At 37.3% G+C, this 23,546-nt stretch overlaps 2 protein-coding genes and 2 pseudogenes across 2 annotated transcripts; 3 read left to right on the top strand and 1 right to left on the bottom strand.

Annotated features, from left to right (window-relative positions):
• The first annotated feature begins 1,135 nt into the window (after positions 1 to 1,135).
• Positions 1,136 to 2,860, top strand: LOC114751594 (uncharacterized). Its single transcript, XM_028940256.1, has 4 exons — positions 1,136 to 1,575; positions 1,664 to 1,859; positions 1,940 to 2,026; positions 2,711 to 2,860. Exons 1-4 carry the CDS (start codon positions 1,358 to 1,360, stop codon positions 2,858 to 2,860), a joined length of 651 nt encoding a protein of 216 aa, XP_028796089.1. The 5' UTR covers positions 1,136 to 1,357.
• A 5,086-nt stretch (positions 2,861 to 7,946) lies between these two features.
• Positions 7,947 to 10,959, top strand: LOC114751616 (amino acid transporter AVT6B-like; annotated as a pseudogene).
• A 3,745-nt stretch (positions 10,960 to 14,704) lies between these two features.
• On the top strand, positions 14,705 to 17,728 carry LOC114751604 (probable xyloglucan glycosyltransferase 12; annotated as a pseudogene).
• Positions 17,729 to 20,214: 2,486 nt separating this feature from the next.
• On the bottom strand, positions 20,215 to 22,502 carry LOC114751605 (transcription factor bHLH74-like). The gene is made up of 8 exons (XM_028940265.1): positions 21,940 to 22,502; positions 21,601 to 21,834; positions 21,449 to 21,480; positions 21,371 to 21,410; positions 21,213 to 21,281; positions 20,675 to 20,746; positions 20,450 to 20,596; positions 20,215 to 20,372 (listed from the first exon to the last, which is right to left on the bottom strand). The coding sequence occupies exons 1-8, from the start codon at positions 22,447 to 22,449 to the stop codon at positions 20,280 to 20,282; spliced, it is 1,197 nt and encodes a 398-aa protein (XP_028796098.1). The 5' UTR covers positions 22,450 to 22,502; the 3' UTR covers positions 20,215 to 20,279.
• Positions 22,503 to 23,546: the final 1,044 nt, after the last annotated feature.

The following is a 23,546-nucleotide window of genomic DNA, read 5'->3' as shown; positions in this document are numbered from 1 at the left end:
TCGTTGATTTTTAACAATGTGTACGGTGATCTCTCCTTTTATTTATTTCTTTTATAACATTGTTCGCGGACTTGTAAATTGCAGAATTCAAACCATCGCTACTACACATTTTCATAGCCAAAAGTTAGAATCCTATGCTTGTTCAGCTGGGCATTATTGTAGTACTAGCACGTCACATTTTTACCTCGAAAATGGACTTTATTCAGATGCTATATAAAAATCTGTATATTTTAATCTGAATGGTTAAGCCACGAGATACTAAAAGCCAGGTCAAAAAAAGGGCGGGGCGAGGGGGAGCCACCTAGATGCCAACACCCGGAAAAATCGAAACATATGACAAAAAGCAAATGAACAACAAATAATGATGCAGTTGATTTTCTAAAAGACTGCTTTTCTCCGCTTTTGTAAGTATGATTATATATAAATATATATATCAAAGCTTGATTGTATGCATACTCAATCACGTTATATTATCAAGATTGAAGTTGAAAATAGTAATGTCTGATCGTGGAAGTGGATCTAAAAATATTAGAAATAATTAATGTTGTTTATGAGGAGATACTTATATAAATATGAATAATTAATGTTGTTTATGAGGAGATACTTATATAAGTATGAATCCATCATGAAATCTTAATGCAGTAGTATCATGTAAGAAAAAGTATGCTATACTGGTTTCATGAAAGGTCATTGATTTTTATTTTGAGATATTTGTTTGGCGGGAAAGGTGTGAGTTGTTTTGAGTCCAAATTTACCAGAAGCGCACACAACTTCTCACAGCTGACACGTGTCGAGCTCCGAACGCGTCTTGTAGTGTATGACATGACCCGAAAGAGTGCGGCCCAGGCCTGTTAGAATAAAATTTAAATGACTTGACCCTGACCCCTTCTCTTTAACGCAACGTTTTAGTCTCATAATTGGGGCCCAATCACTGCATCAAACTAATGCTGAGATTGCCTGCTCATCGCATAGCCCAACATTTAGGATTAAGCCCAACTTCTAAATTTGCTCCTTTCCTCTCGAGCACTTGAATGTTGATAGGGATAGTCCTGCGCTGACATTGTTGATTCATTGCATGCACTATCATAATTCATACCTGACGATTGATGGCAATAACTTGTCCTTGCAGAGTGGCGGGAACTATTGGAAATTAAATTAAACTCCGCTCCCAAAAAAAGGATAGTTGTTGCTACTTTGTAGTTCGAGAGTGTCAATTGGGTTTTAGGGTTTTGGCCATTGCAGATTCAAGTCGATCATCTAAATTTTCCGAACTTACTTTGTTATTGCACTTTTATTAGATCAAGAAAGAAAGTGAGACGGGGAATTTTGGAGGAACCGCCAGTTCCAGCCGAGCGAGATGGATTTTGAGTGCTCGGATCCCAGTGTTTGGAAAGAAGCTTTGAGCAATTATCAGTCTAGAATCCAATCTCTTAACAAACCAAATTTGGTTTCACTGGATGATTTCTACTGCGGCCAACTCCCTTCTCTCCTCCTCCAACGAAGCCCTAACCCTCATATCACTACTCCTGAGCTCTCTAAGCTCATGCAGTGGAAGCTCACCCGTGGCAAATGGAGGTTCCTCTTTTTCTTGTTTACCCCTTTCCCTCTTCCTCTTCCTCTTGTCTCACTATCTCAAAATTGAAGTTATGCACTGTATTTTCAGGCCTCGTCTTTTGGATTTCGTTTCGTCCCTGGACGACTCCTTGGTGAAATCTGCTTCTCAGAAGGCCTTTGGGAGTCTTCCTGATATCTCCAAAGCTATTTCTGAACTCACTGTCCTTAAAGGTGTCGGTCCCGCCACTGCCTCCGCCGTTCTCGCTGCCTTCGCCCCGCACATCACCCCTTTCATGTCCGACGAGGTCTCCCCATTTCCGTTCTCTTTCACCTTTTCACAATCGCTGCGCTTCCTTCCTTCCTTTCACTTTCTTTATGGTTACAGGCTCTGGAGGCAGCTCTTGGCAATTCGAAAGATTATTCACTGAAGCAATATCTACTGTTTGCTAGCAAACTACAGGCAAAAGCGAAGGTATGCATGCGCCTTTCAATATTATTTTGCTCGTGAAGTTGCTGATTCTTCACGCCGATGCATATAATTTTCTAAATTTTCATTGAATGAACTTTGTCTCTTTAATTATCTTCTGCAAGAACTGGTTCCGTGTATTATTTTTGAAATCGCCAACCCATAAGGTTTAGTTCTGGTTCCATTCTCACATCTCCCTATTGTATGATAGCTTATATAATATTACTGCCAAAAGAAATCCTTGGAATACCACAAAGTTGCCCTTTCCCCTGTTACGTGGGAATTCTTCCTTGGAAATCTGCTTCTTACCCGCCACTGCTACCTAACCATATCCAGTGCAACCACAAAGAAAGTAACCAAATTGCTGACTGTTGTGCAACTTACAGCCTGGAATTGGATTGATTAATGCTCCTCCTGAATTAGAGCTTATGGTGTTTAGAGATACAGAGGGGAGCACTATTAGCTCGTTACGTTTGCTGTAACTGGTGTTTTCGTTTGAGTACATTGGATGTTTCACTAAAAGGAAGCATGGCTTTGTATGAAACGAACCTGCATATCCAAATCTTGCTTTCTCCTGATGGTGGGGCGATCATGCTTGTCCAGTGTGAATATATTTTGTCGGAAGAACTATATTTCATTAAGGGAAGCTTGATTGTCTACAATAACATCATGTGGGAAAATGGTTTGCAGGAGTTGAGCACAGAAGGAGACCCCTTCACCCCATCAGACGTAGAAAGGGCATTATGGAGTTGTGCTGTGGGGACGTCGCAAGCATCACGATTGAATCAGGATCCCAAGACCAATCCGAGCAAAACCTCCAAGAGAAAGAGGAAAATTTGACTTGGTTAATGAATGAAATTACAAGCGATGTCTGTTCTTCACAGTCGCAGTGACTTTTGGGGGGCTGAGTTTGGTCTAGGTGTCTGGCAACATGGTGAAATGCAATTTTGTTGACTTGCAAAAAGATTGAACAGTGGAGGAGGCCATCTTGGAGGGTATTTGGATTTGCCTAAAATGTTTTCTAAAAATATTTTTTTCATAAATTCAGATAAATTCTTTTACATATTTATTTTGTTTTTCGTAAAATTATTTTTAAAATTATAATTTGTTTTCTATCTAAACACTTCTTTTTATCATTTTTCGGTGGGTTTATGCTTTTATTCTTTTTCCCTTCAACCACATGAATAGTTATTTTGGAAGATTCATACTCAATTATGCCCTTGTTAATTAAAGGGAGAGTTCATAATGCTTTCTCAAATTATAAGAAAACTACCTCTTATCCTAAATATTTTCGCCATTGCCTCTCATCCTACATATAAAATTTAGTTTGTAATGTAATTAAAATTACAAAAGTAAAAATGGAACATCATTTGATATTTTGAATAGGCATCTTATAATTCGGACCATTTTTTATTTTTGAAAAACACCTAATTTAAAGAATTGGAGGAAGCATACTTTAGAGAGTGACGAAAAAAAGAGTTGAAAATTATTAAATTTTAAATAGATTTGGTAACAACACTAAATTTATAAATGACAAAAATTTTTTTATTGATATTCTTTATTTAGTATTTATAAATTTTTAGCTTTTCTTTTTATATAATCATCCCCACATTTTATCATGAAAAGGTATGCAATGAATAAGATAAACAAGTTATTTAATTATCAGAGTTTAAAAAGATCACCTTTCTCGTGTTAACAAGATCTTCTTATTTAGATTCTTAAATATGTTTTCTTAGCAAGAATCTCTTAAACAAAGTAGGATTGCATGCGAGGTACCCCTTCTTCTTTTTCTTTTTTTTCCCTTTTCTTTTAGGGAAAAAGACAGAAAAATGCACCTCCAACTCTAAAAGCCCAGAAACGTCCGCCCAATTCCACAAATCCCATTTTGGTACCATGAGACCAAATTGGGATTATTATGTGAAAGGAAAAGATCACATTGCCTTTCATTTTAAATATTATTTTTAAAATATCACAGCCCCTACTGGTCGGCCGGTCACCGCACCTCCGGCAGCGGCGGTCACCGGAGCTCCGGCGACCAGCCGACAATTGGTCACCGGAGCTCCGGCGGTCGGAATTTTTTTTTTGAAAATTTTTACAACTTCAATATAACGGTTAACAACTTTTGTAATGTTATTAACAACTTCAGTATAACAATTAACAACAGCTTTTCTGGGAAATTCAACAAACTCCGGCGACCGGAAACAATTATTTTGAAAATTTTTACAACTCCAATATAACCGTTAACAACTTTTATAATGCCATTCACAACTTCAATATAGCAATTAACAACAGCTTTTCTGGGAAATTCAACAAACTCCGGCGACCGGAAACAATTATTTTGAAATTTTTACAATTTCAGTATAGCGGTTAACAACTTTTGTAACCCTATTAACAACTTCAGTATAGCGGTTAACAACTTCAGTATAGCGGTTGAAAAAACCCGTTGTTAACGCTATACTGAAGTTGTAAAAATTTTCAAAAATAATTGTTTCCGGTCGCCGGAGTTTGTTGAATTTCCCAGAAAAGCTGTTGTTAATTGCTATATTGAAGTTGTGAATGACATTACAAAAGTTGTTAACGGTTATATTGGAGTTGTAAAAATTTTCAACTTCAGTATAACGTTCACAATTACGTTTTTTGAAAATTTTTACAACTCCAATATAACGGTTAACAACTTTGATATAGCAGTTAACAACAAGTTTTTAAATTCAAAAAGTGACATTTTTATAATTTCAGTAATGCCTTTAACAAACTCAAAAACCTGTTGTTAACCGCTATACTGAAGTTGTAAAAATTTTCAAAAAAATTGTTTCCAATCGCCGGAGTTTGTTGAATTTCCCAGAAAAACTGTTGTTAATTACTATATTGAAGTTGTGAATGGCATTATAAAAGTTGTTAACCGTTATATTGGAGTTGTAAAAATTTTCAATTTCAGTATAACGTTCACAATTACTTTTTTGAAAATTTTTACAACTCCAATATAACGGTTAACAACTTTGATATAGCAGTTAACAACAAGTTTTTAAATTCAAAAAGTGACATTTTTATAACTTTAGTAATGCCTTTAACAAACTCAAAAACCTATTGTTAACCGCTATACTGAAGTTGTTAATAGGGTTACAAAAGTTGTTAACCGCTATACTGAAGTTGTAAAATTTTCAAAAAATTATTTCCGGTCGTCGGAGTTTGTTGAATTTCCTAGAAAACTTGTTGTTAATTGCTATATTGAAGTTGTTAATAGCATTATAAAAGTTGTTAACCGTTATATTGGAGTTGTAAAAATTTTCAACTTCAGTATATGTTAACATTACGTTTTTTTGAAAATTTTTACAACTCCAATATAACGGTTAACAATTTGATATAGCAGCTAACAACAAGTTTTTTGAAAAATTCAAAAAGTGGCTTTTTTATAACTTCAATAATGCCTTTAACAAACTCAAAAACTTGTTGTTAACCACTATACTGAAGTTGTTAATAGGTTTACAAAAGTTGTTAACCGTTATATTGAAGTTGTAAAAATTTTCAAAAAAAATTGTTTCCGGTCGCCTGAGTTTGTTGTTGTTAACCGCTATACTGAAGTTGTTAACAAGGTTACAAAAGTTGTTAACCGCTATACTGAAGTTGTAAAAATTTTCAAAAAATTGTTTCCCGTCGCCGGAGTTTGTTGAATTTTCCAGAAAAGCTGTTGTTAATTGCTATACTGAAGTTGTGAATGGCATTACAAAAGTTGTTAACCGTTATATGGAAGTTGTAAAAATTTTCAAAAAAAAAATTCCGACGCTGGAGCTCCGGTGACCAATTGTCGGCTGGTCGCCGGAGCTCCAGTGACCGGCCGGCCAGTAGGGGCTTGTGATATTTTAAAATATATTTAAAATGAAGGGCAATGTGGTCTTTTCCTTTCACATAATAATCCAATTTGGTCTCATGGTACCAAAATGGGATTTGTGGAATTGGGCGGACGTTTCTGGGCTTTTGGAGTTGGAGGTGCATTTTTCTGTCTTTTTCCCTTTCTTTTAAGCCCTGTGTAACATGAGCCGGTTCAGACAATCCAGACCTACACAATGGGTACCTTTTTGCTCCATTTTTAATTAAAAAAAAGACTCTTTTATGGATTTCATGAGATTAAACCAAAATGTGTCCTTTTAAGGGTTTAATAAAAATGCGGGTTTTATTTGTATCATATATTTTTTATGGATTAATGTGCATATTTGTCCTGAAAATTCTTAGCTAGAATTGTTGGGCATTTAAAAGTTTTTTGGGTTTTCAGTTAAAAAAACAAAAGTTTTTTTTTGGCTCAATATTATTTTCATGAGTTTAAAATCTTAGTAATTTTCTTTCTTACTATTAAAAATGTTAACAACCAATATTACTATTTAATGATTAATATTACTTTTTAACGGTATAAGGAAAAATTGATATGATTTTAAACTTGGGAGAAATCTAGAAAAAAATAAATTACTAAATTTCAAGTGAGTAATTTCTACAAAAATAATAGTATGTTGTTATTTGCAAGTCTAGTACTATCAAAACCCGTTATAGTATTGTTACTAAATCTAATTTAAAATTTATTAATTTTAACTTTTTTTGTGGGATTCTCCCTTTAAACTCCAAACAATATTTAACCCCAAATTTTTTAACTAAATCTAAATCTTAAGTCTTAACCCTATTTTTTAATTAATTAAAGATTAATTAAAAATTTTATTTTAAAAAAATTCCACAAAATTTTAAAAAGAAAAAGTACATCATTTCTTTTGTCATGGAAAAAATACATCATTGTTCATTGTGATGGATAAACTGATTATCAATTTTAGACGGCAATAAAAAAACTGATTAACAATTTATTTAGGTGTGTTTAGTGAGAGAGAAATGGAGGGAAGTGGAGGGGAAGAAAAATTTTTAAGGAACTCATTTAAAAAAAAAATTAGAGAAGTGAGATTATAAATTTTAATTAAAAAATGCAATATAAAAGAGTAAAAAAATTAGTTAAAAATTTTAACCCAACTTCTCAAATTTTTTAAAATAAACTCATTAAATTTTTCTTCTCATATCTTTCATTCATTTTCCTCACATCAAATTGCTGTTTAAGGGAAGTTTATCATGAAGTTCAATAAAAAATTTGTAATAGTAAGTAATCAATCTAAACCTGTTTCATTTCTTATCGGGAAATTTATTCGTATATACTCTTGAACGCGAAATTTGAATATTGAAGGTTACATTTATGACTATGAAGACAGATGGACCATTGGGTCCAGTAGCAAACTTTTGAACGTGCCCCCCAACCATTGCCGAACTTTTGGCCATTCTGAATGGTCTTCATATATGCCGGCATAGGGGAATGGAAAATGTTAATATTTTGACTGATTGTATGGGGACGGTAAACCTAATTACTGGGGGCTGGGACTCAATTCACCTTCTTTTAGAGACATCATTGCAGAAATTAGATTACTCGTTTGTAGGAACTGGTATGTACAGGTAAATCACAGGAGTAGGCAGCACAGCACGCTAGAATTATTGACCATAGGTTATCTCATCTCTGGTCCTATTTATAAATATAAAGTAGAGAAAAAAGTTTTTTTTTCTTTTTTTTTATAAGTTACTTCGTTCTTCATTTATTATATTGTAAATAATTATTTTTAAAAGATGCATATATTAAATAAAAATAAAATTAAAAAATTATTATATTTTAATAAAAATAATATGTAATTTTTATACTTTTGATTAAACCCCACCTTACATCGATGAGGAGCCAATTGATGAAGGGGGTAGTTTGACTTGATATGTACTCGCATTAGTACTACTTGTAGTGATGATTCGATTTCATTTCATTTCAGTTTCATGCCAAAAAAAAAAAAATTGAATATTGGAGGAGGTCCCTGGCGCCCGCAACAGAATGTTTAAAGAGCGTGAAAGAGGCCGATTCCCGCTCGGCTCCGCCATCAGACTGTCATCCCTCAGCTTTCAATTTCCAAATCCTGCCAACTTTGCGTTTCTCTCTCTAACCAAAAAAATGCCACTCATCTCCGAACGCAAATATCGCCGCAGTCCTAAAACTCTCTCTCTCCTTCCCACTCATAAACCCGACTATTGCGAACCCTTCCAATCCGAAACTGGCTTTGATGGCGCTTCCTTCTCTGGTGCTGTTTTTAACCTCTCTACCACCGTCGTCGGCGCCGGCATCATGGCTCTTCCCGCTGCCGTCAAACAGTTGGGGTTGATTCCGGGCCTTATCATGATTCTTCTCGGTGCTATGTTAACTGAATCCTCCATTGACATACTCCTGAGGTTCACCCGTGTCTCCAAGACCTCTTCCTATTCCAGCGTTGTTCACGACGCTTTCGGGGACTTCGGCCGCATCCTTCTGCAACTCTGCATTGTCGTTAACAACACGGGAATGCTCATTGTATACATGATTATTATCGGTACTAATATTCTCTCTTCTAAATTTATTTTTATTTACAACAAAATTAAATATTCCTTTCTTTTGAAAAGGGAATTCCATTTTGAAATCGATGTTGGATTCATGTCCAGACTCTTTAAACATAATTTTGGGACTTTGGAATAATCGACGCCAAAGATGGAGTTTTTCTCGGGAACTGTGAGAGGTTCCCAGGGCAATAGGTCATCACTTTAAGTCTTTAACGCCCCAGCAATAGTCTGTGTCCTGACAAATTGGAGGAGGAATTTTTTTTTTTTTTTGTTGCCGGAAAACTTTTTATTTTGAGTGTGGTAAAACTGTATTAGGAATTAGGATTACTATGCTCATCGTTTGCCCCATAACGAGGTGAAAAGGACTACCATGTTCATTCCTGGTCTTTGGTATCTGGCATACAAAGGAAAAAGAGTGTATAGTCTACTTTTTTCTGTTTACAGGTTTAGAATATAGCCTGAGATGCGTTAGCTTTATCGGATCCCGTCTGATTGAAACTAAGAAAATTGAATGTGTGGTTACAGGAGATGTTTTATCGGGAACTTGGTCGGAAGGGGTCCACTATTCTGGGGTGATTGAAGAATGGTTTGGCCAACGTTGGTGGTCCACGCGTTCCATCTTACTGATGCTCACAACCCTTTTGGTCTTCCTCCCTCTTATATCATTCAAGCGCGTGGGTGCGTTTCCCCTCGTTCTTTCATTCTTTTGTCAAACTTATTGTTCATGGATATATGGTCTTTCAGCATGTCTTGTTTTCTTATTACCTCTTTGGCTTGTTCCTCGAACCTGGCCAGGAATCCTTTTGGAAGCTTTTCACAACGATCCCTATTCTAGTCACTGCTTACATCTGCCATCATAATGGTGAGCACCAAGTCTTGTACTGTGATAACCCTTCATTCATTGCGAACAATGCATAATTGTTCTTCAATGGTTGTCATTTCTCATCATACTACAGTCTGGCCTTAAACTTTGCAGTTTTTGCCGTAATGATCATGCCTTCTTGTTAATGCAGTTCACCCTATAGAGAATGAACTAAAAGACCCTAGCCATATGAAGTTGATAGTTCGGACATCCCTCTCATTATGCTCACCGTGTATATGGCGACCAGCCTCTTTGGATATCTGTTGTTTGGGGATAAAACACAGGACGACGTACTTGCTAACTTTGATGGCGATCTTGGAGTTCCTTTTGGCTCATTAAGTGGTTTTCTTGCTTTAGCTATTTCTCGTCTTGTACCAATTTTGCCAAATATTTTTTGCACCCTTTATACTCACTGCTTCTACAAGCTTATGTTTGTTTATATTCTTATACTCTGCTTCTGAACATTATTATATTTTGTTGAACAACTGTTTACGCTGTTTGAATTGAAATTTTGTTTGCCTTGTCTTTCTCTGTGATTGTATCAGATTCATTGAGATTCACCTCAGCATTGTCAGTGGCGTTAGCTCTTGTTTTTGTGGCGATAACAGCAGGCGTGGTATTGTTAAGCTGATCAATGGAAGCATTGTACCACCACGCTTGATGCCAAAATTCCTGGCCAGGAATCCTTTTGGAAAGCTTTTCACAACGATCCCTATTCTAGTCACTGTACATCTGCCATCATAATGGTGAGCACCAAGGTTGTACTGTGATAACCCTTCATTCATTGCGAACAATGCATAATTGTTCTTCAATGGTTGTCATTTCTCATCATACTACAGTCTGGCCTTAAACTTTGCAGTTTTTGCCGTAATGATCATGCCTTCTGTCAATGCAGTTCACCCTATAGAGATAATGAACTAAAAGACCCTAGCCATATGAAGTTGATAGTTCGGACATCCCTCTCATTATGCTAACCGTTGTATGGCGACCAGCCTCTTTGGATATCTGTTGTTTGGGGATAAAAACACAGGACGACGTACTTGCTAACTTTGATGGCGATCTTGGAGTTCCTTTTGGCTCATTTCTTAATGATGTGGTTAGAGTGAGCTATGGCATTCATCTGATGCTGGTGTTCCCCATTGTATTTTATTCCCTCCGCCTCAACCTAGATGGGTTTTGTTCCACATGCCATTCCTTTGCCTTTGACAGCAAGAGATCTATTTAGTGACTGTATTCTCATGTCTTTCATTTTCGTTGGAGCCAATTTTGTACCCAGCATCTGGGATGCCTTTCAGTTCACTGGTGCCACTGCGGCCGTTGGTACTGGATTCATATTTCCCTCTGCTATTGCTCTCAGGTAGTCAAGTTAAATCTTATAGCATGCCGTTGATATGTATTAATTTTCTGTGGTTTCTTAAATGACTCTTGATTTGGCAGGGACACGCATGGAGTGGCAACAAAGAAGGACAAGTTATTATCATGGTTGATGATTTTTTGGCAGTCTCTTCTAGTACTGTAGCCATATCCAGTGATTTGTACAGCTTCTTTAGTGGTGAAGAAGCAGCTGTTGGCGCCTGACATTGCATCACCAGTCAGCAGTTTCATAATATCTCTGTTATTTTTTCAAGTAGTCTCTCACTGGACCCCCAAGATTTTAGCTACAAGAAAGCCTAGGCTGCCCGGTAGAACGGGGAAAACAGAGCTTCAGTGCCTTCACTGGTTTATTTTGACAGGGCCTTACCCTCTGTCTTGTAGATAACAGCTTATGTAGTTACTCCTATACCTTTTGAGTATAATTACATAATATGTTAGTTCTTATACATTTTGAGTATAATTTACATAATATGAATCATCCACCTTGGCAGTGCTATTGGAGACATGCAAAGTTATGTTGTGATGTATAATTTGTCACTTGGATATAAATACAGAGAAATTTTGAAACTTCTTTGACACCTGTGTGGATGTTGGCAGCCTTCACGCTATTTTGACATTTTTTTAGTTACAAATGAAAGGTAAGATTCTGGTGTTCAAACAAACACAATTCATTTTCATCTGACGCCGACAAAAATACTTGATTTTTTTTCCTTCTTTTTTTTTTTTTGGGTTTCGAGGAGAGGTGGGGGTTACGGACTTACGGCCCAAAAGGGAACCTTTTCTTGACTATACTGTTGTGACAGGACAAACACACTTATCACAGGATTTCAACCATCCTGATCTAAGAATGACAAGAAATTACGGTTGCTTTTAATAGTAAATAATTTTACGCATTCCTCACGTGACATGTCCTCATGGCCATGCAGGCATGCACTTCACCACTTGCTTCGCATCGTCATCACATCCATCCATACTAATAATAATTTTATTTTAAATATATAATTTTAATTCATTTTATCTCTCATATTTATTTATTTATTTTAAAAATATTATTTTTATAGTTGCACATGTTAAATATTTCATCACATGATAGTTTTAGATAAAACATATAATTAATATATTATAAATAACTAACTTAAATAATTAAGTTAGTTATTTATAATAAATGTTATCTTAAATGTTATCTTTCTTAAAACATCCTTATTAATTATGTATTATAAATAACTAACTTAACTAATTTTTTTAATTTATTCAAATTAGTTAAGATGTTTGGTTTGCGAAGAAAAGCACTTTTTAGCTCTTTAAAAAAATATTTTTATGCAAGTCGAAGAAAAACTTATCTCATATTAAATCACTTTTAAAATTAGGATTTAATTTCACTCAGACACTTATAAGAAAAGATTGGATGTATTATTTCTTAACATGCACACATTTTTTTCCTGCATGAACTGAACCTTTTCTAAATTTCATATTTTTTCAATACACGAATATATTTAAAAAAAAATAATAAACAACCACTTTGTCTTTGGCTGGAACAATTACCCAATTTTAAGCTTGTAAAAAGTACAAGTAATTAAGTAAATATTGTAAGTTTACGTCCAAGGCATGCGATATTTTTATAAACAACAAAAACAACACGAAACAACCACCCCCCCAACCAAAAAAAAAAAAAAAAAAACAGCAATCGAAAGCCTGGCAGGCGCATTGATTGACAAATACTTGCAGAAAATGCATTATTCCACGACTCCTCGAGTGAGTGGTGTGGACTGGATGTGGAACACAGCATGGGAAATGATTAAAGGTGATTAAAATTCATGTATTATTATTGTATTTCCAGGTGCATGGGGCTGGATCAATCACGTCATGATTAAAAGTGAAGTCGCTGCTTTTAATAAAAATCATTTCGAAAGGTTTATTCATCCATGATTGATACCCATTAATCTTAATATAAAAACTGATTTAATTTTAATTAATTATAAATAAAAATTCAAATCCATCTTATCTTTTATACTACTTTTGGTTCTTAATATAAGAGTTAGTTGACTATTTTGAATAAATTGAAAAAATTAGTTACATTAATTATTTGTAATAAATACGTATTATTTTTCTTAAAATATCATTATTAATTATGAACTATCATGATTACAACGACAATTTTAAGAAAAAAGATAAATATGAGAAACAAAATATATTGGCGTTTTATATGTAAGACCAAATAAAAGTTAAAGAGCTATTATATCAAAGATCGGAGGTAGCATTTATTCATTTTTTCAAAGCAGTTTTATAGTAGTTGCACATATTAAATGTTTTATCAAATGATAGTTTTAGTTAATGCACATACTCCTCCGGTCCTAAATGTAAGACCCTTATAAGGATCTTATATTTAGAACAGGATGAGTAATTAACAAAGGTATTGTAGAAATATAGCACCTATTTATTATAAATTATAACTTAACAAACTTTTTTAATTTACTCAAATTAATCAATTAGCTCTAATATTAAAACATATTTAGACTAAATTTCAAAAAATTCCCTTTAAACTATTTTATTATCCTACTTGGTTTTTAAATTCTCACAACAACCATTTTAATCTTCCAAATTTATACCGCTAATTAGCTAGCCGCGGATCATCAATTATTCAGTTATTTTACTAATAAAATACAAAATGATCGATTATATTTTTAAGTAAATAAAATTTTGGTAAGCTATGAAAATAAATTTTGAAGAGAAATTTTGGTAAACAAAAATTTAGGGAGAAATAAACATAAACGAGATACGACGCCTTTTTTTTTTTTTTTTTGCCCCCAACGCAACACATTAGAGTAGGATATTATGAATGGTTATCGGCTTCTAGTTGAGAAATGAAAAACAAATGATGGGCAGAAGAAACAACCATAGGTGTGTTTTGCCACGCGCTCGTTAGAGCGAGTGGAGTAGTAACGAAATACGCTGATCAGGAGATTGGATTTAGCGGCCCCATCTGCAAGTGCCTTGGCTCGCGAGCGACCCGGTCGTCTCCTCTCATGAAGACTCCAACTGCGCATGCAATTGCATATTATTTCATTTTAATGAACAACTAATCCATTCATAATCAATAATCATGTAATGAGTTAGCACTATTACATGTTATTCCTTTCAAAACAAAAAAATGTACGAGAAAGCAGAGTGATTTTCTTGGCTGGCTCTTCATAGCGCTTCGAAATTTCTCCACCTATGCTTTTCCGTATGGTTCACAGGCTTCTTACCAATTTGTGAACAATCGCCGCCATCTTCCAATTTTTCCTTCTTTGGTCCCCCGCACCGCCAATGGGACTTCTCCGAAACCAATTTGCAAGCAAGCGTCATCATCATCACGCCTTTCAGTTTCCCTCGCGCGGAACACCTCCTCCATTTTAAATTGTTACCGCTGTAAAAGAGCAACGTTTTCGCATTTCCCCGATTGCCTGGAATATCCCCATGCTGGGGTGTTGTGAATGTTATCGAAATTTAAAAGGGGTGGTGGAAATTAAGATAAAAAGAAGGCGTTTGTCGCAAAATACGTGTCTCATATCGTGGCTTTGTCCAGTTTTATGATTTGTCTCCTGAAGTACTGCTAGCGTGGCTCCATGATTGATCCCTTTCAATATTGGGAGTGGGAAAAATTTATCAATAAAATTAGTCATTTTTTCCCGTTTTGGTTATGGGAACAGAGATCAATGGCCAAGGCCAAGGGTGGTGCTTTTGACTGCTGAACGTACTTTCTGGGCAATATTCTTGTTAAATTCGCGGAAGCCAATTTCTCGATGAAAATTCCCGGAATCAAAATCAAAGACGTGCTGAGCTGTTCCCCTCCGAGTTTCCGATATCTTGTTCTCTTTTCCTGCCCTCATTCCTTAATACGTTTAAGACCAACTTTATTGCAGGCCGTAATAGGATGCGAGGTGTTTAAACTCATCCATTGTGTCTGGGTAACTCACGGACCCATCTGTCTGGGAACTATCTCGCGTATAGTTTGCCTCCGAATGTCACTGTGGTTAAAGACGCCTCGCTCTGCTTCCTTCTCCACGCGTCTGTTGCTGTTACCATTACCATTTTTCCTTTTCCTATTCTTCTCTGACAATGAGATCATTCTGGTAGCATTCTGCTTCTCATTTCCCGTCTTTTGACCTTCAAGCGGTTCGCGGTAGATATTGAGAGAGAGAGAGAGAGCTCAGCTTGTTGGAAAACTGAAAAAGTTATCCATATTATTTGTTTCTCTCCGAGTTTTGTTCTTCCTGAGATCGGACCCAGAAATGAAGTCCTTCTCCAATTGGTCCGGGAAAGAACCTCCCCGAGGGACCCCTGTGGTGGTGAAGATGGAGAACCCCAATTGGTCCATGGTTGAGCTTGAAGGTCCTTCAGAGGAAGAATTCCTCGTCACCGACCCATCGGGTTATCCAAGAGATAAGGGCAGAGGCAAAAATGCGAAGCAACTCACATGGGTTCTTCTCCTCAAAGCCCACAGAGCCGCCGGTTGCCTGACCTCCATTGCGTCCGCATTGTTGGGCCTAGCCTCAGCTGTGAAGCGCCGAGTAGCTTCCGGAAGAACAGACGCCGATGCCGACAACGAAAACGAAAGTCGTGGCGGCAGGGAAAAAGAGAACCCCACTGTGAAAAGCAGGTTTTATTCGTTTATAAAATTGTTCCTGTGGCTGTCCGTGCTTCTGCTGTGTTTCGAGGTGGCTGCCTACTTAAAGGTTGGCATTTTCGTGCGCCCCATCTCCAACTTGATTATACGTGGGTAGCCTCATTTGGTGTTAGAGATGTTTTCGATTGGCTGTATTCGCGGTGGGTCTTGTTTCGGTGGCCTATCTTGCTCCTCCTCTGCAACTCCTGGCCAATGTATGTATTGTGCTGTTCCTTATTCAGAGTCTGGATAGATTAATTCTATGTCTCGGATGTTTCTGGATTCGGGGAAGAAGAAGATCAAACCTGTTCCGAAAGAAGGTGCGGTGGATCTTGAGTCCGGTGAGAAAGGTTTCTTCCCTATGGTGCTTGTGCAGATTCCCATGTGTAACGAGAGAGAGGTAAAGATCTAATTCCCATCGTTCTATATTTGTGTTGAATTGACCACCGAATTATGTTGGTCTAACATTCTAACTATGCTCAGGTTTATCAACAATCAATTGCTGCTGCTTGTCATTTGGATTGGCCAAAACCCAAGTTGCTAATACAAGTTCTTGATGATTCCGACGACCCGAACACACAATCTCTGATCAAGGAAGAGGTCAAAAAATGGCAGCACGAGGGTGCCAAACATTTATACCGGCATCGGGTGATAAGAGACGGATACAAGGCTGGTAATCTCAAGTCTGCCATGAATTGTAGCTATGTAAAAGACTATGATTTGTTGCTATTTTTGATGCTGATTTTCAACCTGCCCGGATTTCCTGAAGAGAACAGTTCCTCATTTCAAGGTAATTTAATTCAACGTCTTATTCTGTACCTCATCATTTAGTCCAAAATAGGGTTCAGTCTTTGTCATTGTCGAATAAGTACTCATGTTCTGGCAACCATTGTAATTGCGTATGTTATAGTGAATCAATCCAATTGGTGATGCTACAGGACAATGAGGAATTAGGACTAGTTCAAGCGAGATGGTCCTTCGTGAACAAGGATGAGAACCTGCTAACACGGTTGCAGAACATTAACTTGGCATTCCATTTTGAGGTGGAACAGCAAGTAAATGGTGTTTTCATCAATTTCTTCGGGTTCAATGGAAACTGCTGGAGTGTGGAGAATCAAGGCTTTAGAGGAAGCTGGTGGGTGGTTAGAGAGGACCACGGTTGAGGACATGGACATTGCCGTTCGGGCTCATCTTCATGGCTGGAAATTTATTTATCTCAATGACGTTGAGGTCTTCCCCTCATAAATTCAAACCTATCATTAGATTCCATTGCTTATTGATTCTCATACTAATATAATACTAGTTGCTTTTGCTCCCAGTGCCAATGTGAAGTGCCAGAGTCTTATGAAGCTTACAGGAAACAACAACATAGGTGGCATTCTGGTCCAATGCAACTATTCCGCCTTTGTTTGCCTGACATCATACAGTCTAATGTATGTATTTCTGAAGGCAATGTTACAATACATTAGTCGCGACAGCTTTATGCAATGTTGGTACTAACGATTCTGATGCCAATTTTGCTTCTGCAGATGAGCATGTGGAAGAAATTCAATTTGATCTTTCTCTTCTTTCTACTCAGAAAACTGATATTGCCCTTCTATTCATTCACCCTGTTCTGTATAATTCTGCCTATGACAATGTTTGTTTTCTTTCTACTCAGAAAACTGATATTGCCCTTCTATTCATTCACCCTGTTCTGTATAATTCTGCCTATGACAAGTTTGTTTCCAGAGGCTGTGCTTCCTGAATGGGTTGTATGTTATATCCCTGCGGTCATGTCATTTCTCAACATCCTTCCTTCCAGCCCAAAATCCTTTCCCTTCATTGTACCCTACCTTCTTTTTGAGAATACCATGTCTGTTACTAAATTTAATGCTATGATCTCTGGCCTACTGCAACTCGGTAGCGCATATGAGTGGATTGTGACTAAGAAGTCTGGTCGTTCCTCCGAGGGTGATCTTGTTGCATTGGTTGAGAAAACCCCGAGGCATCAACGAGGGGCATCAGTGCCTGATCTTGAGGAAATGAAGGAAGTAATCCTACGAGAGGAGGAAAAAGCATCTAAGAAGAAGCATAACAGAATATACTTGAAGGAGCTTTCTTTGGCTTTTCTTCTTTTAACAGCATCGGCAAGGAGTCTCCTCTCTGCTCAGGGAATCCACTTCTACTTCTTGCTATTCCAAGAATTTCCTTCCTGTTAGTCGGTCTAGACTTGATTGGGGAACAGGTTGACTGATATCTCTCTGTAAATATACACGGCTGATGCATACAAGCAAACCTGGGAGGCCGCCCGTGCCTTGTGCCGTCAATCAATTATCGCAGTTATGCGGACACTCATCCTCTTTTGTTCAGGCTTCTTATCCATGTCCATCCACCATACGACAGATATCAGTGTTTTGGAACACAAAAAACTGACTTCCCCGGGTAAATCAGAAGATGTTACGCCTCTTCGTTGTGTAAGAATACTATTATTGTTATTATTTTTTTTCCCACTTGTAAACTGTCGATTCTTTTGTTGTTGGACCAATTCTTTTGTAAGAAAATTTGTGCTTCAAATATCAGCGGAGGAATCTAGTTACACAGAAAAGCAGGAGCGGTATTATCATTCTTGTCCTGTTTAATTTTTTCATGCCAGAATACAAATTCAACCCTTGAGACATTCTCGCCAAAACAAGAAAGAGGTAGCTAAATTACCATTGTTAAAAGGACAATCTTAAAAGAAAATATATAAATATTAAAGATAAAGTATATTGAGGTCTTATATTAGAACCAAAAAAAAAGTCAAACAAAATCTGATATGAAGAAACAAAGGTAGTATTTGTGATGGAGGTTTCTATTTGCAGTATTCACCGCTTTGCAGCCTTGAGCAGGAAAGTGCTAACTACAAATAGATATCTTATTGATCTGTTGGTGGGAGCCATTTATTCTATCTGGACTGGTCTGGTCATAAACAGGCTGAAATTGTGGGTCAAATTGTGAGTGTGTTTGGATAGAAACCAAAACTATGGTTTCAAAAGTGTTTTTACGGATTAGAAGTAAATATGTGGAGGAGATTATTCGTTTTTGCAAAAGTGCTTCTGAAACCACGGTTTGTGGGATACCCAAATAGGATTGAATTTCCTAGATCACTTGGAACTGATTTCCAGCAAAAAAGGCCATGCGCTTTGGAGCCAAAAATACTGCCTGCACTGTTAGGGAAACATCACGCGAAAGATGCGAAATTATTTGCACCCAAAAGACAGAGAAAGCGACTGTCCATATTCATAAAATCCCATTGCAGGGAGGGCTTCCTTTCGTATTTCGCATCACTAGGAGGTGAATGAATCCGTGTTCGCGCTATGTGGAGACTCCCATCTACTTGAAGAATTTGGTCACGCCAAAACCACAATATTTTTCTGCGGTAGCTTAATATACTGTCCTGTGAAATCTTAAAACCAACCTTCATCATAATCTTATTTCATTCATAAATCTTTTTTTCTTTCTGCTCGTTTTCGTTTATGCCGATGTGTTTTGCTAGCACGAGACAGAAAAGGGTGGTATTAAATCTGGATGTGGCAAGAGTTAAAAGACCAGACGAGAAGTAATCACAAGTGTGAAAGAACACTTTACTGGTCAGCACAGATTCCGTTCCCTGTATGTGGGAATACTCGTGAAGCTATTTAATGAGACTAACGTGGGATCATTCACGCAAGTTGACTGATTCCTTCACGAGGCACCATGATTAGGAAAGATGTGGGGGGGGTAAATGACAGCGCCAGGTTGTCGGCCTATTTGTTCGTCCCACCTCACGTCTTCATCTTCCAATTCTTCAGATTTTCCTCAATATTTCATGGACATATAGGCATTGAAATTTAGGGTAGCAAAAGTAATTAATTAATTGTCCTCCGTTGGAAGTTTGCTTATGATTCAAAAAAGCGAAACTGGCAGTTTCACAGGGTTCACAATCGCTTGATGCTGATGGTGCTATTGAGTTTGTCATTTCATGGCTATCAGCATTCATCAAAGCGCTATATTCGTTTGTGGAAGAGAAAGCGTCGCTCTCAAGTCTTAACCGAAATCAGTTTGTTCGCTCCATAAATGAATTGTGGAGAGATTCGCGCACGTACTTGTATTGAACCGTGCACGCTCGTATATGCCAGAAGCAAGTTAGCTATTTTTGAGGTTTTTTGGTCTCGACCTGTTTGGGGCATTCAAAGTTGCCCTATTTTTTGTGGATTCGATTTCCACAGACCAGAACCATTTTCGCTTAGGAAGAGCAAAAGGTCACGCAGGTTAAATTTACTAAAGGCATTGAGCCATTGACCATGAGTTTTTTGTAATCCTCAATTCCCATTCTTCTATGCATGCTACTCTGGTTTAACGAGATCATGTACACATCACCCGCAATTTATGTTGTCCAAAAATCAAGCTTGTAAATTTGTAAATTTCACCCAAGGCCTAATTTTGAGGTGGGTTTTGAGTCATCATCACCTTTAGTTTTAGCATGAGTTGATAGAAGCTGAAAACTGAATGCTTCCTCTCATGAACTCAATCTTGATGGACCGGCAACGCAGTCACAGTCGTTTAAGCTTCAAAAGATTATTGCTAATCAACTCAAACAATCTCTTTTCATTACCTCTATATATATTATATATGCTCCCGCACATTTGCATTCCTTACAATTTCTTGCTTTCAAAGCTATTTATAAAAACCCTTACAGATAAGTTCACACATTCTGTGATCGATTTCACCGGTCACAGCATGACCTGGTTCCTTCGATCTAACAAGTCATCTTCTGCTAAAAATTTCGAAGAGGCAGGGGTTAGGAATTAAGATGCTATACAACCGAATCATTATTTTACGCTTTCCCTCCCTATTCAATTCTTGTAAAATGATGCACTAACTGCAAAATTCCCAAGACTCTGTCCAAACGAGCAAGGCCGCATATCCTCTGCACTATTTATAATTGTTTCCTACCGCCCTGTTTGTGGTCCCAAATTTTGAGGAGCTGAGTTAGAATCGTATCCCATTCCATATATGCTCTGGAGTTCAGGATCCATAACACTCTGCATGAGCAAGTATCAGCATCTTCCCAAAAAGGAGAGGATTACGGTGTTTTGGAGATGTTTTTTTACTTTTTTACCTGAGGCAAAGGAGGGATATTTTGTGATGTGCTGGGTATGCTTCCCAGGGTCCCCTGAAAACCTCCACCGAGAAATAGGTGATTTGAGCCGATGACACCGCCTCCATATCCGCCAATAACTCCATGTCCGATGCGGGACTGCAGAATCTAAGCACGACAAATAGAGCTCCAGATTATTCGTGTAACAGAAATTACTCAAATTCAAGCGCCATGGCCTTCACTTACATCTTTGGATAGGATCCGCTCTGCATCAAGATTCAGTTCAGGGTTCACGGTGGCAAGTTTCATGGACAAAAACTGCAATACATAGCTTTTTAAGTTGAGAAGCACCAGAAGCATGATTCATATTTATCATAAAAACTCTTGGCAACAACACTGTTCAGTGAAGTGTCTAAATCTGTCATGATATTATGCATAGAGGGAAAAAGAAAATTCAATTTTCTGGATTATGATCAATGTTCGGCTCATCGCATACAACAATTTACGCATATTGGAAATCAGATCATCATTCAGGTTTGAATGGACAATACTGTTATAGAATACTTAGACATGATTTAGCTTCCTAGCAACAGTCTGAGTTTGGTGAAATGCCTAGATCTTTCCCGTTATTATGCAAGATGGCAGAAGAAAAATTCAATTTTCTGGTACATTTTGGAAATCAGATCATCATTCAAATTCGAGTGAATAATACTGTAAATAGAATATTTAGATATGCTTTTATTTCTCAATAACGTAGAAATTGGTCATTTCTCAGGTAGCTTACCTCAACCTGTTGTTGAAGTGATTGCACATAGTTAATAATCTCATCAAGCATTACTGCTTTGCCAGTTATCTAAACCAAGTCAATGAAGGCAGAAAATCAGAATGAAAATCAGCGTGGTTACATGAGAAATCAGGACAAGAACAATAATCTGCAATTACCTTGTTGCATCCAGGAACAAGTTCTTGGAGTAACTTCATTCTCTGCAATTACCTTGTTGCATTAGTTCTTGGAGTAACTTCATTCTCTCACTTATCTTTTCTCTTCTTATCTGCCAGCAAAAAAAAAAACAAAAAAAAAAAGAAAAAAGGAAAAGAAATCGTTCGACAATTATTTATCATTTAAACAAAAGAGATGCGTTGGTTATGGCAAACGTGTAATAAGAAGGTACCCTTTCTGCAAGGCTATGACTGTTTGTAGCTTGACCTCTCCGAGCTCTCACATGGATGAAATTGTCTTTGGGAGCGTCTTCACTCTGAGAGTTGTCCTTAGGTTGCTTCACTGATTGCTTACCACGCAAATCTGGACTTGTATTTTGATCAGATTTTGGCTTCTTATCATCTTGTTCTTTCAAGCCATCTAAGCTTTTCCCTGATGAACCCTTGAGTGCTTCCCCTTCAGCACTCTAATTGGAGGTTACGTAACAATCCATTCATTAGCTCGCGAAACGAAATAAAACACAGAATGAAATTTCTTACCTCTTAGCTGAGAGTGATATAACTCGACCTACCTTACTTGGATTGAATGTAGGATTATGATCAAGCCCTCGTTTTCTTCTATTTCCACTAGGTGAAGACGTGCCTCCCTCTTCAGGAGTGGAATGCTCACCCAGCAATTGTGCATCATTTATTGGAGCCATTCCAATGCCTGCTTCCTTATTTGGATTATAATTTGACGCATATCCTGCACTAGCTATATCGCCATTTCCATAGGGAGGGATCTTCGGGATCATATCAGCAAAATTTGAGTCAGACATATAGTGAACAAGGTGAGAGGAGTTGCTCATTCCCTGATTTTCCAAGACACTCGGGTAAGAAGAGTTAGCAAAGTCACTATGTGAAACCAATGATGAGCCCCCAAAGCTGTGAGTCTGACTCAATGGAAAAAGTGGATCCCAGGCAGATGAACCAAGAAAAGGATTGCTTAAATCTGAAACATTGGTGCCCAAACCCGATACCGGACGACTCAGAATGCCCTCGTTTCGGTGTTGAAACTCCACGGTGTTTTCATGACCCCCCATATCCTGAATTCGGTACCCAGACTCCTAGAACTAATAAACTAGCCTATATATTATAATTAGATGACTTGTGATTCCACAGTTTGACCAGAGTGGGGCTGCATGTAAGGTTATAAACCTACAATACACTAGAAATAAATAATTGTATGATTAAAGGGAAAGCGAATTTTGACTAAGCTTGGTTGAACGGAGATGTCTTGCAGGGCTCAACAAGGAACAAATAGGCTCGGCAGCTTTATAGGACTGAGAGGAAGTTAAAGTAAAAGAAACATCTTATGGTAACATCGACCCAAAGTAAAAGGAATATAATCTACTTGTCACCGGCCACTTCCCTTGTCACTCAAAAAACCCTAGGATCAACTCTGCTATAATGCTCAGACAGGAAAGTGAACCTTTCAGAGCATAAAGCAGACTAGACAAACCATGGGATTTGCCAACAGCTATCTCATCAAAGAACTACTAAAGCAGATTCCCTTTTATCCTTTGTCTCTAAAATAACTAATGGTTTCATTGCTACATTTAATCGAACACCCAAGTGACTGATGCCATCAAGCCTGAACCTGCTTGACTTGAATATGAGCTCCAACGAGCAAGATATATCGATATTGCGTATGTTATTGAAATCTGAACGAATAAACAAACTTTATTTAGTGAGGATTAAAGATAAAAACGAGAAAAGCAGCGGAAACTCCAATGAATTATCGGATGGGAATCCAAGAACCAGGAACGAGCAAAAGCATCAAATTCTACCTAAATCATACAATGACCGATGAAAGGGCTGCTCAGCACGGTAATCTAATGCCCATCACTGTATGTGTGACCGTATCATCAGGAGCATCAAATGTATGATTAAATTCCACAGCAGAGACCAATCTCACCAATAGGGGAGTAACATAAAAATCCAACCTTTATATATATTACAGACAACTCCAGGAACTAGTGCCAAGATAGAAAGACAGAGCAGCAAGAGTTAGAGTTGTGTACCTGCCCAAGCTAAGAAGCGTCATGTATGAGTTTAAAAGACACACTAACCACTGCCAACTGCTCCTGTTGCTGAATTATTGCAGAACCTAATATCTTTTTCCTTTTACTCTTTACTA

This window comes from Neltuma alba, unplaced genomic scaffold (genome assembly GCF_004799145.2).
Source record: "Neltuma alba isolate B1F8T4 unplaced genomic scaffold, ASM479914v2 tig00006987_pilon, whole genome shotgun sequence".
NCBI classification, from domain to species: domain Eukaryota; kingdom Viridiplantae; phylum Streptophyta; class Magnoliopsida; order Fabales; family Fabaceae; genus Neltuma; species Neltuma alba.
This window is presented reverse-complemented; position numbering and strand designations above follow the sequence as displayed.